A 13,024-nucleotide genomic window follows, 5' to 3' on the forward strand; every position below is an offset into this window, starting at 1 on the left:
CAGATTCTTGTGCTTTCTGCAGTCATTCTGGGGACTGAACTCTCATTGATATTGAAAGAGGTTCCATGAACAGGACATGTGCAGGAATTTGAGTGTAGAAGCCCACAGCGTGGTTTGGAGTAGTGAATTGCTTTTAGTTTGGAGATGACTGGGGCAGATGGGAAGAGCAACTGTACATTAAGGGAACAATTACAGATCTTCCTGGTGACATCAATGAGAGATTTGCCTTCAACCTTTCACAGAAGATTTTTTAGCTTTAATTTGGGACAGTGAAGGGGTTTTTCAAAAGCACTAAAAGCCAGTGGGAGCTTGTTAGCTGCTCCTTATGCCTTTAAAAACCCCTACACCAAAAGTGATAGCTAAGAACATGAAATGGAAGTAAATAAAATGCATTTTCATTGCTGTTTTGAGTTACATAATTCTTGTTTCTTGATTTGTTAGTTGATATGAATTTACATGGATTTAATCTATATGGTGACCAAGAAAATGGTGAGTAACTGGTAAAGATGCCAAGTATAGCCACACAGCAAGTGATGTGTATGTGTAGACCCTAAGCAGCTAACAATGACAGGTAACAAGTTCACTGCCAACAGCTCTAAGTCTTCTGCATCCACTGTACCAAGCTAGGTGGCCATTTCAGCACTTCCCAGCACAGAACACATGCTCCCAAGCTAAGGAGATAAGCTCAAGGACACCCAGGACCCAGTCACAGATAAGAACCCACAGACATCACCCTACCTGTGTGGAGCACAAAGCACATTCCCACTGTTCTTCAGAATATTGGAGCAGGAACTCCTTTAGCACTAGGTCAGCTTCTACAGAGCAGAGTGCACCTGGAGGGTTGTATCCCTCTCTGGCAGTAGCTGCAGTAAGAGTTGCAGTGAAACAAGAATCATAGCAGAGGTTTTGGATCTACTCAGTGCACCAAAAATGAGTCCCTTTGGTCAAGGCCACAGAGAGCCCTGAGATCTGTTTGATATTCTGGTCAGGCTCTTAAATTTCACCTGAGAATCCTACACAGAACCCAGCTTGTATTCAGCTAAAATATTTCTTCCAGAAATGATCTGTTCAGTCAAAAAGGTTTTCAGGTGGTGGGGATTACATGACTGGTCTGGTTAGGATTAACCAGTCTCACTAATAAAAATCCACAGCTTACTTGTTATTTGAGTTTGTGAAGCTTCAGCTTCTACCCATTGGACAGATATTTGTACATCTCTCTCTGTTCACTTTAAGAACTTGTTAATAGAAAGTATCTCCCTCCCTGTAAAGGAATCTGGTTGCCTCTTATCTTCACTGTAAACTGAAGAGACTCGGCTGTAAGCCATCATCTTCCTCTTTGAAATAATTTTTATGGCTCTCTACTGCACAACCTCTGTTTTTTTTCAACATCTAACAAAATGTGAACTGTGGAATACTTTTCAGTTTTTTAAATTGATCTCACAATGGCATATGCAGATAGCAACATAAGAATCCTTTTATTCATTACCCTACTCTGCATGGGATGTGCCTGAGATAATTTAAAGAAAGAGACCAAAAAAGGAGAGAAGGAAGAGGAGAAGAAGAGTGTGGAGAGTTAAGAGTTTACAGTTAAAACCATGTAAACCAAGAAAAACTAAAAAGCACATGAGCCCCACAAACCATGACAATTAAGTACTGCAAACTCCCAAGTTCTGGGGACCCCAACAGCAATATTACGTGCTGTGTTGTTTAAGAAGGGATCCCAGCAGAGCCCTCCCTGTCCTGCAACTCTGCACCAAATGTGTTAGCAGGGTTTTGTGGTTAGAAATTGTGCAGTGGAGGAAATTGGCTTCCACAGTAACAAAGTGCTTGCACATCTTCAGGCACAAACCCCAGAACAGGACCCAGAGGTGCTTCTTGAGGAAAAAAAAAAAAGCTTTTCTTGCTCGTAGCAGAAATAACCACAGGCAGTCAAGTCAAGGCTGTTCTGTTTAGCTCCATCGTGTCAGCAGCAGGTAGCAATGAATGGAGCTTGGCTCTGTTTCCTCTGCAGGTTGCAAGTCTTTCTCCTGTTTGGCCAGACAGTATCCAGCAGCTTCTTTCATTTTTCAGGGCTGCATCCTTTTTCCCTTCGTTTTCAGCCAGGTTTTTCCACCCTTTTCACATGCATGTGCAATGCAAACACAGAGTTGAGAGCCAGGTTAGGGCAGGGATTTTTCCCTCCTTCATGCTATAAGGCACACGAGGCAACACAACTGGCTCAGTGCTGTTAGTTCATGAGCAGTGACCACTGTTCATTCCCAGCTACTGTCATCAGTACCTTGCTCGAATCCTGTTGTTACCATGTGTATTTTATGGCTTTGGGAGCTTTACAATATTTTCCAAGTCCATAAATGTCAGAATCCAGTATAAAAAAAGGTCAATATATTACTGTTGAATGTTTTTTTTTTCCTTTTTTTATACAAAAATTAAAAAGATCAAAATATGTCACATTATTTACATAGTGTGCTTCATGCTTAGAGATCACTGCAAGAGAACAACACAAACATTGCAATCAGAGAAATGCTCCATTCATTACACTTACTAACCTCATTGTTAACAGCATAAGGATTAGCATTCAGATTTTTTTTAATATTAACAGTGCATCCAAACAACTTGCACAGAGTTAACACCTTTGATATGCTGAGGGTGTGCTCACATTCTAACCAAGGATTTGCAACCAGTTAGTAACATGTTTGCAATTAACTCCAACTCCACATACAACCTGTTTGCTACTGGGTTAGTAATTCCACTCAGCTTCAGTGTTACACCTTGGTCAGAGAATGAGGTTACAGTGTCCTCCTGTGAGTTTGGATCAAATCCTCATCTTACAGGGGACTTGTCTCCTCATTCTCCTGTGCTGCTGTTGGCACTTGCAACCCTTTGTTGTTCCAGGTGCATGGCACAGTGCAAACTCCCTGAGTACTGCACCCAGCTCTACTGAGTCCAGCACTGGAGCAGTGTAATAGTTGTGGGTCATAATGACAAAGGCAGAAGGGTCTTTGTATGGAAAGAAATGTTTAACTCTGCAACAGATAACCCACTCGGAATTCTCAGCTAGAGAGTATGGGCTGAGTAAGTCACACGAGCACATGTTGCAGAGTGGTGCAGCCTTTCCACGAGTGGTTCCTAAGCTGCCTGGGCCATAATAAAAGCCTAGCAAGCCTGAATTAACTTCAAGCTTGTATTAACAGCAATGATTTTTTTGTGCTTAGCAAGTTTTTGGAGTGGTGTTCCCAGCACCAGTCTACAGCTGTGGGGACCTGAAGCTGCTGGAATCCTGCTCTGCCAAGGCATGACTTTATGTCTGCCAGGCATATAACCTGCTGCTTAAAGGGTGTGCAGGAGTGCAAACAGTCACCATGCAGAGAGCAAAATTACTCAGGACCTGCTCAAGGATATACAATTAGTAGCATGACTGTACCTTATGCCAACATCCTGCTACTGGCAGTCCGTCTGGTCCCTGCAAAATTGAATTTCGAGTCAGTTTTCTTGACAGTGACTTAAGTGTCAGCCCCAAAAACCTGAAGCTCAGTCAGCACAACAATGAAAGGTATAACAACACTGTTAATTACCATGCAAAACCCATTTACTGTGTATGCACAAAAATAAATATGCAGGCAGTGGATTCTGTAGGTCACACACAACATGAATACACCCCAGGGTAAAAAAAAAAATCAGAAAATAAATCTACACTTCCTTTTTTTCCTACAAGCAAAAAGAAAATGTGAACAAAGATTTGAAAACACAGTTCATTAACTTCATAATCTGCTTTATAAGGTAGTGGTTTTTGCAATCAGACAATACATGGAAAGCATGATGTGGAAATGTATTTTTTGTTGAAATGTGCTTTTCAGTTTTGGGGGAGGTGATGTAGAAATTTTTTTTTTCTGGATGATGTCCTAATTGTGTTAAATTTGATCCTGCAGTACTTAGTTTCTTAAAGAAATCTTGAGTTGCTGTACTGACTGAAATAGGGTGAGTTGTGGACTATGCAAAGGGAGTGAAAATATTTGTCTTGTTCTGATGGAGATACAAGAAACAAAACAAAAATCAGAAAGCCAGAAGAACTCACTGACCAGGAGGAGAACACTGAAAAGGAAAGAACCCCTGAGAAGAGGAATGGACTATGTATGACCAACTCTTTCAAGATACTTTAGAAGAAATAGCTGACTTCAGCTGCCTTTTCTCATGCCGGATTTTTTTAAGGCTCTTGGATCTCCAATTACATGAATTTCTGCATGTAGAGCCACAGAGAGCACACATGCACTGACCCTTCCCTCAGAGCTGCCTCCAAGTTCACTAGGGGTGGGAAGCCACGAGGATGTGCACACAGCAGAGAGCTGCTGGTGCAAACAGAGGTCAAAATGCAATTTTACATTTTTTACTGTAAATGTCAGTCATCACATTTTTTGTATTCTGTATTGATTTTATATGTAAAATAGCCTATGCCCAATAAAACAGATGCAGTGAAGTAAGGTTACCCTCTCCAGCTACTCAGAGTGTAACAGGTCAACTTCTTTTCATGTGCTTTCCTGTAACATTAGTTAGAAACCTCACAGCTTTCTGCAGACACAAGTCAATATTTTGGTCCATAACTATTCATAAAAAGGTGAAACTTGTACATTTGCCAGAGGTGTCTGGGGGTGAAGAGCACAGGGGACAAGGTGCAGAGCAGTTGTTTGACCTAGAAACATCCTGAGCTGCTGTTAAAGCACACCCTAACACCACTGGTCATGGAATTGATTTCTGCCCTGGGCTTGTTCTCCTTCCTGTGCACTCAGGATACTTATTTTGTCCATCATAAAACTTCACACCTTTCTACCATGTTTCACTTGAGTGATTCCAAAAGGACATGTCAGCCTAAAAAGAGGTTTGCTACTTGTGAGTAAGCAGAAAGATGTGCAAGTGCTTTACTAACTAGTTATGTTGTAGTTGTGTATTGGAGAAATCACCCACTGCAGTTTACAATGCCTTCAATACACACAGGCCCTGTGCTCTCTGTGCAGTTCAGATGGGAGATGCTTGGTAAACAGAACATCTCAGGGGAGTAAATATGAAGTCTTGGAGCAGGCCCAGCTGCTAGAAGTTGGTTTCTTTGGCACATCTGAAAGTAATTTAGCTTTTTGGAAGAGAGACAGCTTACTGCCCTTTTGTTTCTCTGAGGACAACTGCAAATCATCCAACATGCAGCATTTTCTATGGCTAAAAAAATGAAAATAAAACAATGACCTCTTTTTACTAGCCATGCAGAGCCTTTCTGGGGAGCAGAGCATGAACCTTCCTGCATAACCACTGGACCCAACCTGAGCTCTGTGGGCAGAGCTGTGTGCCAACACAGCAACACCTTTCTGATGCCCAGAGTGCTCTGCAGGACTGGCTGTTCATCTGAGGAAAGCTTCAAATCCCATCTGGGAATGGGACTCACAGGGCTGCAGCAGCACAGGCACAGGAGGAACCAAACTGGGCCATAAGTGCTGAGAGAAACCATAGCTACTTTTGAGCATGTGTTAGCATGAAGGGATCATCATTCCCCATGTGGTCTCCCATGGTTTACACTCTTTATCTAAAGTCATTTTAACTGGGAAGAAGGTGGCACAACACACTGGCATCCTTCCCCAGTGCCAAAGTGAAACATCTCATTCCAGCTCTGCTCCCGTGTATCCTCTCCCTGGAGGGATTTGCTCCTTGGGACAGGCCTTGGCCACAGCAGGAACACACACAAAGCCATGCAAGAAAGAGCAGAATACTGTACCAAAGGGCAGGGAACACTTGCCCCATCTAGGCCTGGCAAACCTGAGTCCCTTTTGCTGCCTGCAAGGCTATGATCTCCCTGTTTGGAAAAACAGCTGCTTGTTGAGAATGATAAGGACACAGGAGTCACTCAGACAGACACTTGTGTTTCAGCAGAGGAGGAGGAGGATGTGCCTAGAGCTTCACAGCTCCATTTCTGATGACACAGCAAGTCAGCAGAATGGTTTGATGGTAGGGAATTCACAAAAATGCAGGGTTTGCCATCTGGGAAAGATCTTCTGTACACAAACCAGAGATTCACATTTGTAACAGTGCAGTGAAAGAGATAAAGGGTAAATCACCCAACACGTTGGGGGAGGAAAAAATTAATTGTAGTTCACATTCAGTCTCCAGGCAAAATAAAGCATATTGACTGAAAGAGCTTTTTGCTGGTCTACTGAAGCTACACAAGGGCTTTGGCTGCCATAGCTGTGCTGGCAGGGTGAGGAAAAGTCACACATTTAGAAAAGAAATGGGTTTATGGATTGTGTTGGAGCCAGTACCTGGCACTGCTAGTTAGCTGCCTCTGAACTAAGGTCTAACAGCTACATTTAAAGTAGTTTGAGTTCAATATTTGATACTTTTCTTCCTGCAGCCTAAAAGCACTTTAGGAAAAGGATCTCTGGTTTTAGTCACTGTATGAAAAACAGTAATGAAAAGGAGGTAAATTTTACCAGGTCAAATAACTTCTTACAAACCAGCATAGTCTTTTTTTTTTTCCTGGGCTCTGTCAAATGAATGAGAGGCTCTAGAAGTGAACTTGGGAGATCCACCTTCTTCCCCAGGCTCAAACACCCAGGAGCTTTCCTGGAAAGACTCTGCATGTACATCCTGCACAGTGGTGGCCTAGGATGTATCTGAGAAGGGACAGATCTGAGCCACAGGCAGAGAAACCCTAGGAAGTCTCTTCTCCCAGAGGCACTTCTTGGCAGCCTGGGCAGCTCCAGCTCATACATCACTTATCTCTGGCAGAATTATGATGCTGTCAACTCTAACATGCTTCCCCAGGCTCATCCCTCACAGTTTGCAGCAAGGAAGGGATGGAGCTGACCTTGCTTTCAAATAGCCTCACATCCTCTGCACCCAGGTACTCCCTGATTTCAAACCTACTGAGCAGCCAGGCTGGCAGCTTCACCCAGGGACACTATCTCCCAAAGAGCTTTACTGAGGCCCATTGTTCCCAGCTACAATAAGAAGGTCTTTGCACAAAGATTCTTGATTTTTACTGCTGTGGCTTGCTCCCATCTGGCCAGTAGGAGCCCTTAGAGCGAGCAGTGAACTTCCAGCAGTGCAGATAAACCAGTAAGAAAAGTGAGAAAACAATAACCATCTGGTCTGATTTACTGCAAAATAGAGAACTCCCAAATCCTCCCTCCTTTTCCCTGGCTGCAAAGCTGCAGCTCCTTTTCAGCCCCAGCAACGTGTGCTTAGGATGAGTGAAATAAAAGACTTACCACGGGACAAGGCTGGTCCAGTCCAGGAGGGCCTGGCTCCCCCTTCTGCCCTTTGGCTCCTTTTCTCCCTGGTATTCCTCGCTCACCCTGTCGGCACAACAGGAAAATATCAGGAACAGGGAAGAAACACCTTTGCTTGATGTCTCACAGCACTTGCAGAGTCCCATTCCTCACCCTGAGTAAGGATACTTGCACTGGTGTAACCCCAGATCAGTCATTACATCACTGTGAAAATCTTCAGTGAAAGCTGGGTGGAGATAATAGATCATTTTATAACACATTGACTGAATGACCAGTTTCTGCAGCAAGTGGGAGCAGCATCTTCCAGCCACTGCCCTGTGCTCAGCTAGGCATCCCTTTAAGGATCTCTGTAGCAAAACCTTTGCCTTGGATCTATTTTCAAGGTCTATAAGCCAAACCCAGCAATTCTTTGCAACCTGGAGCTGTCAGGCTGCTCCATTTCCCCACGATGATGGTGCTGGGGATGGGATGGGGAGCAGGCTTGCAAAAGCACTTCTAAGTGGGTAGGAATTCACTGTGTGTCCTGCCTTACACTGGGACTTGTGCTCCAGAAGAGGCCTTTCAGCAGTGGCTTGAGAAACAGGCTGGAGAAGGGACCAGCACCCAGGGCAAGCATTGTTGCTTGTCCTGCCCCTACAGCCATAACCCACTCACCTTCTCCCCTCTTTCACTTCGCTCTCCTTTCTCTCCTCTGAGGCCTGGGAAACCCTATCAACAATTTTTAGATGAGAAAAAGGAAAAAGAAAAAAAGACAAGGTAAGTTTAGTGTGCGACTGTTCTGGTATCTCAGTTCAACGTGAGCCAACTGCAGCCATCAGCCCATCCTCCCATAGTGAAGAATGACAGTTTCTTCCTGTTGACTTGGTATGTCAGCAATTTCTTGGGAAAGCTGGAGTGCTTCACCACACCCCAGTAACATTACAGCCATTAGAGATTTTTGTTTTACTGAATCCAATACAAATATTCTCAATTGGAAACCCCCACGGCATCTTTAGCTGAGCAGTTCCACTGTGCAGTGGAAGTAGCCTGGCAACTGGCCTGAATCCAGCCCTTTTCCTACATTGTTCCACGGGTGCTGTGTTGAAGGGAGAGCACTCTATACAGTGTTAGCTACATATTTTCCCAACAATCTCAAGTTACGTGTGTGTTAGTTGTGTTTCGACATGAATAATTAATGGTTTCCATACTCACATCCAATCCTGGCTCCCCTGGCTTTCCCTGCAGTTGTAAAAATAAAAATTAAGACATGCTGAGTGGAGTTTGATGTTGCAGAAAAACTTATATCCAGGTGGTGTAATATAGAAGTAGGAGCATAGGTTCACCCAGCAGCCAGTGGGGGTGGAGGTTATTCCTTACCACCCACCAGGATAGTGCTGCTCAGCCCAGCTCTGCAGTTCTGGATTTTTACAGCCCCTAGTTGAGGATTACACCACAGTATCACCACTCCTCTCCCACACCAATGATTACCTTCTCTCCTTTGGTACCAGGTAAACCGATGAGCCCTGGAGCACCTGGGAGACCCTTGAATTGAACAGAAGAAAGCATTGAGATGGTTGCAGGTTTCTGTCAACAGCCAGAAATGACATTTGGGAAAACGACTCACAGCGGGTCCAGGGTCACCGTGGTCTCCCTTCTCACCACTGTCACCTTTCTCTCCCTTTGCACCATCCAGACCCTGTATAAATGAAGTGGCATCAACCAAGGAGACCTGTCAGCTCTGCCCAGGACAGCCCCATGCACCCACCACCTTCTCTGGGGTCCTCATACCCACACTGCTGTTAATGTTGTTTTCTTGACCAAATCATGTATGGAAACAATTGAAAATACAGGTTTAAGCCTTCTGGTTTGGAAATCCTGACTCACATGTGCCGCCAGGACTCTGTGCTGGATGAGGGTTTTAGATCGTAAATGTGTTTGGAAGGACAAATTGCTTGTTTTGTATAACACCAACTGCTGAACAGTGTAACCAAGGGATGTGTTGTGACAACACTGACGCGCAAAAAAAAAAGAATCAGTCTCCAGAGCTGACAGGCCTTTGTGAGCCTGTAAATAATGCACTGGAAGCTGGGAAACTGGGTGACATTTAGTTTACTGACTTACTTTAGGCCCCTGGATTCCTGGAGGACCCTGTGGGAAAGACAATGGTGCATTTGAAAATTGAAACACACACCCTAAACTTTGCTTCCCAAACCACTTCTTGCTGAAATGATAGGCTGACAATGGCCAAATACTTCGAGACAGGTGGCAGTTTCTTTGGTCCTCCACCATCAAATCATGGGGAAGGGGAACTGAAAAGGACCACTTTGCATAACATGGGACTATAAAGCTGTGCAACAGGAGCTTTGGGGAGTGAGACCCACCAAAAAGCTGTGGGGGGTGGCACCATCCACCATGGCTGGGACACCTCCCAGTTCTGAATGCTGCCTGGTTTTGAAGCATGGTCTGACCAGGTGAATCCCAGACCCAGCAGAGGCATCCTGAGCCCTTGAGAGCTCCTCAGCCTTTTGGAGCATCACAGGCACCGAACCCCTTAGATATCTGCATCAAAACTGCTCCATGTGTTCAGGACTACCTGTATCCTCTCTCCCAGTGCAGCTGATGGCAAAAAACTTACTGCCTTGGGCAAATTTATGGGAATACAGACACCATCATGGTGGAGAACAGGTTTTCCCATCCCACAAGATTTTGTCTTTTCTCCATCTGAAGGAACAACTTGGTTATTTGCAAAATGAGCCACAAATGCTGATGTACTCTCCTAAATCAGGTGTTTGATCTCTCCAGACAGAACACAGCTCTGTGTCTCTTCCCTGATTTTTCTCCTAGATTCACAACAGCCCATAATGATTAAACAGAGCAAACCACCCTTGTCCTTATCAATCACAGGCAACAACAAATCTGCAGCAATGGCTTTCCAGTGTCCTACCATAGGGCCAGGTAATCCAGGGGGTCCAGGCTCAGGTATGATCTGCAGAAGGGAATTAAACAGCACATTAACAAGGCTGAGCACAGAGAGAAGATAGTTCAGGAATGGAAACCTCACAAAGCCCCAAACATGATTTAATGCCCTCTAATTTAATGGCTTTAATCAAAATATCTGCCAATCAAAGAGTTGCTTGTGCTGTTTATAAATGAATGAATCTTTATAAGCAAATGAATCAAAGTAGCCTCCAAAACGAGAGGCTTGATCCACAGTGTATTTGCCAGTCACAAAATAGGTGTAATGGAAAAATGATGCCACTTTCTGCACAGGCTGGAGGAAACCAGGGGGGGAAAAAAAAGAAAAATCCCAATCCCTGAACAAAATTGGAGCTTTCATGCCATTAACAAGAAAAACCTGTCAAAACACATCATTTGTGTTTTTATTAAGCAATAGGCATGAATAAGGCAAAAACGATGCTGAAATCCTATAAAACTGCAAGGAGCCCAATGTGTTTGACAACAAAACATAATTGTAACAGCAGCATCCAATATCTCAACCATCAATGCAAAACCTAAAATAACACTGTAGTGCCGAGTGTGCAGACTGCTCTGCCCTAACGACTAAACCCCATTTAGACACTTCTGAAAACAATTGGCTTTGCTGATGGACACAGGATTGGGGGGCCCAGGCTGCACCCCCAGCTCTGCCTGACCCCACACCATGGAAAAGGATTCATGTTACCAAGATCTTACATGATTATTCTGCAGACACGGTGACCCAGTGTCTCCTTTTTCTCCTTTGGACCCTTCTGCTCCCTAAAAGATAAAAATAGAACATTGATGTGCTGCATCTTCCAGGAAAGCAAAACCAAAGAGAGAAAAACGCATTTGTCTCCCTCTAAACTCCAGCCTTGGCTCAAGCCTCATGTTCACCCCTCCAGGGGACTTTGATGAAAGATTTTTCTCCTCCTTGGTACCTTTCTGAATAAGCTGTTATCACATCATTAGAAATGCAAATTCAAAGCTCCCACATCCATCAGCTCCAGGTAACACAGTGTGGACAGACTTAAATCAGCCAGCCTGGCCACATTCTGAGCATTTGCAGACACAAGTACATGACGAAACAGCAGTGGTACAGAGACAGAGAGGGACCTACCTGTGGACCTGCTAAGCCCATTTCTCCTGTCTCTCCTTTCTGCCCCGTCATGCCTGTGCTGCCCTGGTCACCCTTTGCTCCTTTGGGACCCTGCAAGTTTACAGAAAACAAAGAAGACTGTTAAAAAAACCCACCCCACAACAGCCACTTCTGCCTTTCTGCTGTTTCCCTCCACATCTCAGCATGAGCTCACGAGAACATGTTTTAACACTCAAACTCACATATGCCAATTTTGTGGGTGCAGCAGAATTTGGCTGGACTGCAGCAGGGATTGCAGCCATTTAGGGTTGGGAAGGCTTGTGAAAAAATTGGAGACAGTATCTGATGAAGCACTAGTAAAAAGAGCTTCTTTATCTTGGCAGACGTGGCCACAAGCAGCATCAGAGCTGGACACGGGGCCATAGGCAAAGGGCCATCAATTCAAGGAGACACTGTTGACAATACAGAGCAGAACTTGCTCCTGGCAGACTTGGATTTACTCTTCACAGACACACAGTACACTCCCTTTTTCATTTAGCTCCTGGCAAGGTCTCATTTGATCCAGCCATGCCCCACTCACCTTCTCCCCATCCAGTCCAGGTGGACCTGGCAAGCCCAGCTCTCCCTGAAGCAGCACAAAGAATTAAAAATCATTAAATCAGGAAAGCATTTTTCAAGGAAATGAGTTGTTGATGTGTATCAACTGTTGTGGCTATAGGTTTGCTACTCCCAGGCCCAAGGAGGTGTCAGTGATGCACCAGCATTACCAGTTCATCAGAAGATGGACACAGGGACCTCAAGAGGCACTGAAATCCTGTCCCATCCCATTCTTCCAAGAGATGCTTTTCTGCAAACTGCCTTCTTGTTTTAAAGAAACTTTAGCTGACTGCAGGTTAGAGGCTGTTGCTTTTGAAGCAGGAGGAAAGCATTTTCCTGGGACACGGTGTTGGGGCAGGAAGGGGCACACAGGGAGGGTGGGACTGAGGGTGGCCCAGAACAACTGTTGGGACTGCCACCCCCTCTCACAACTGCTTCTCCCACAGGCCGTGGGATGATCTCAGAGGGGCCAGGGTTTCACCTGTCAGCTGTGGGACTGGGAGTGGATTTCTTTCTGGGATGGCTTCCTCTGTAAGAGGCTGGAGACTAGAGACAGGTCAACAGGACTTTAGCTTTCGTGTGAAAACCTCCTTTTTTCAGCCAGAGAAAGGGTTAAATAGCATTTCCTTTACCACACATAGCCTCAAATTCCTCTGCAGGCAGCATCACCTGCCTTATTTTGGCTCTACTTGGAGAGCTACCCATGACCACATTGCTTGGCAGAAGTTAGGCTCACCTTGGGACCTGGAGTGCCTTGGGGGCCTGGTGGGCCTGGGGGACCTGGTGGACCCTGAAACACAGCAAACAACACAGGCTTGGATCATGACTAGTGTGAACATGGCACACTATCCTCATGCAGTGGGGATGAGCCAGGAGCAGCTCCCAACAACAGACACTCAGGTGAGTGGGGGTGTCCAAACACTGAGATGAGCTCAGCTGACACAGAGTGCCCCAAGGGCTCCTCTGGCACAGGGTTATTCATGCAAAAAAAAACACAACAGGAGTGAGCAAAGTGTACAAGTGCAGCAGGACATGGGTTAAGAGGCAAAATGCCTTTAGCTGGAGGTGTGGCCCCAAATCTGGTGGTCTCTTTTTGCATTCTGCCTGC

At 45.0% G+C, this 13,024-nt stretch overlaps 1 protein-coding gene across 1 annotated transcript in view; it reads right to left on the reverse strand.

Moving 5' to 3' along the window:
• Positions 1-7,012: 7,012 nt before the first annotated feature.
• The window catches only part of LOC103804413 (collagen alpha-1(XXIII) chain-like), a 171,304-nt gene continuing 165,292 nt past the window's right edge, over positions 7,013-13,024 (reverse strand). Inside the window, 14 exon segments of the mRNA XM_009077027.1 lie at positions 7,013-7,044; positions 7,047-7,090; positions 7,092-7,192; positions 7,194-7,331; positions 7,920-7,973; positions 8,457-8,483; positions 8,733-8,786; positions 8,869-8,940; positions 9,366-9,392; positions 10,189-10,230; positions 10,938-11,000; positions 11,341-11,430; positions 11,900-11,944; positions 12,653-12,706. Of these exon segments, the coding sequence (XP_009075275.1) occupies positions 7,013-7,044; positions 7,047-7,090; positions 7,092-7,192; positions 7,194-7,331; positions 7,920-7,973; positions 8,457-8,483; positions 8,733-8,786; positions 8,869-8,940; positions 9,366-9,392; positions 10,189-10,230; positions 10,938-11,000; positions 11,341-11,430; positions 11,900-11,944; positions 12,653-12,706 (843 nt within the window).

This window comes from Acanthisitta chloris, unplaced genomic scaffold (assembly GCF_000695815.1).
Source record: "Acanthisitta chloris isolate BGI_N310 unplaced genomic scaffold, ASM69581v1 scaffold7026, whole genome shotgun sequence".
NCBI lineage: Eukaryota > Metazoa > Chordata > Aves > Passeriformes > Acanthisittidae > Acanthisitta > Acanthisitta chloris.